The 395-nt window shown below is 36.2% G+C and overlaps 1 protein-coding gene across 1 annotated transcript in view; it reads right to left on the bottom strand.

Moving 5' to 3' along the window:
- Window positions 1–395, bottom strand: part of LOC119594887 — a 100,253-nt gene that overhangs the window by 9,891 nt on the left and 89,967 nt on the right. The window contains exon 4 of the mRNA XM_037943962.1: window positions 26–156. Within this exon, the coding sequence (XP_037799890.1) occupies window positions 26–156 (131 nt within the window). The remainder of the gene's footprint in view (window positions 1–25; window positions 157–395) is intronic.

Below are 395 nucleotides of genomic sequence, written 5' to 3'. Positions count from 1 at the left end.
CCTCCTTCTCATCCCCACAACTTACTTCAGGTAATCAAAGTTATCGATGTATGTCCTGACCTCCTCTTTGAACATCTCGAGGTTAATGAAGTCATTTTCCGACAGCGATTCCGGGTCAATTCCTTCTGCTCTTTCCAGAAATGTTTCACACTTGGCCTGAGAGAAAGAAAAGATACAATTAAAATGGAATAGTTATTCCTTAAACTCAAGCTACCATTTTCTTTATTTTTCAATTTGCTCTTCCCATTTTGTTTGAAAGAGGAAAGAAAACCTGAAATTATAACAGAACTGTTTATATGCTTCGGCTGAGAAATAAAAGAGAAATGGGAGAGAATTGTTGCCGTATTTAACTTCCAGAAACTTTTTATATCTGACCTGTGAGAGAAAGAAAAGAT

Source organism: Penaeus monodon, chromosome 34, assembly GCF_015228065.2.
Source record: "Penaeus monodon isolate SGIC_2016 chromosome 34, NSTDA_Pmon_1, whole genome shotgun sequence".
NCBI lineage: Eukaryota > Metazoa > Arthropoda > Malacostraca > Decapoda > Penaeidae > Penaeus > Penaeus monodon.
Note: the sequence above shows the minus strand (reverse complement) of the source record. Positions and strands in the feature narration are given on the sequence as shown.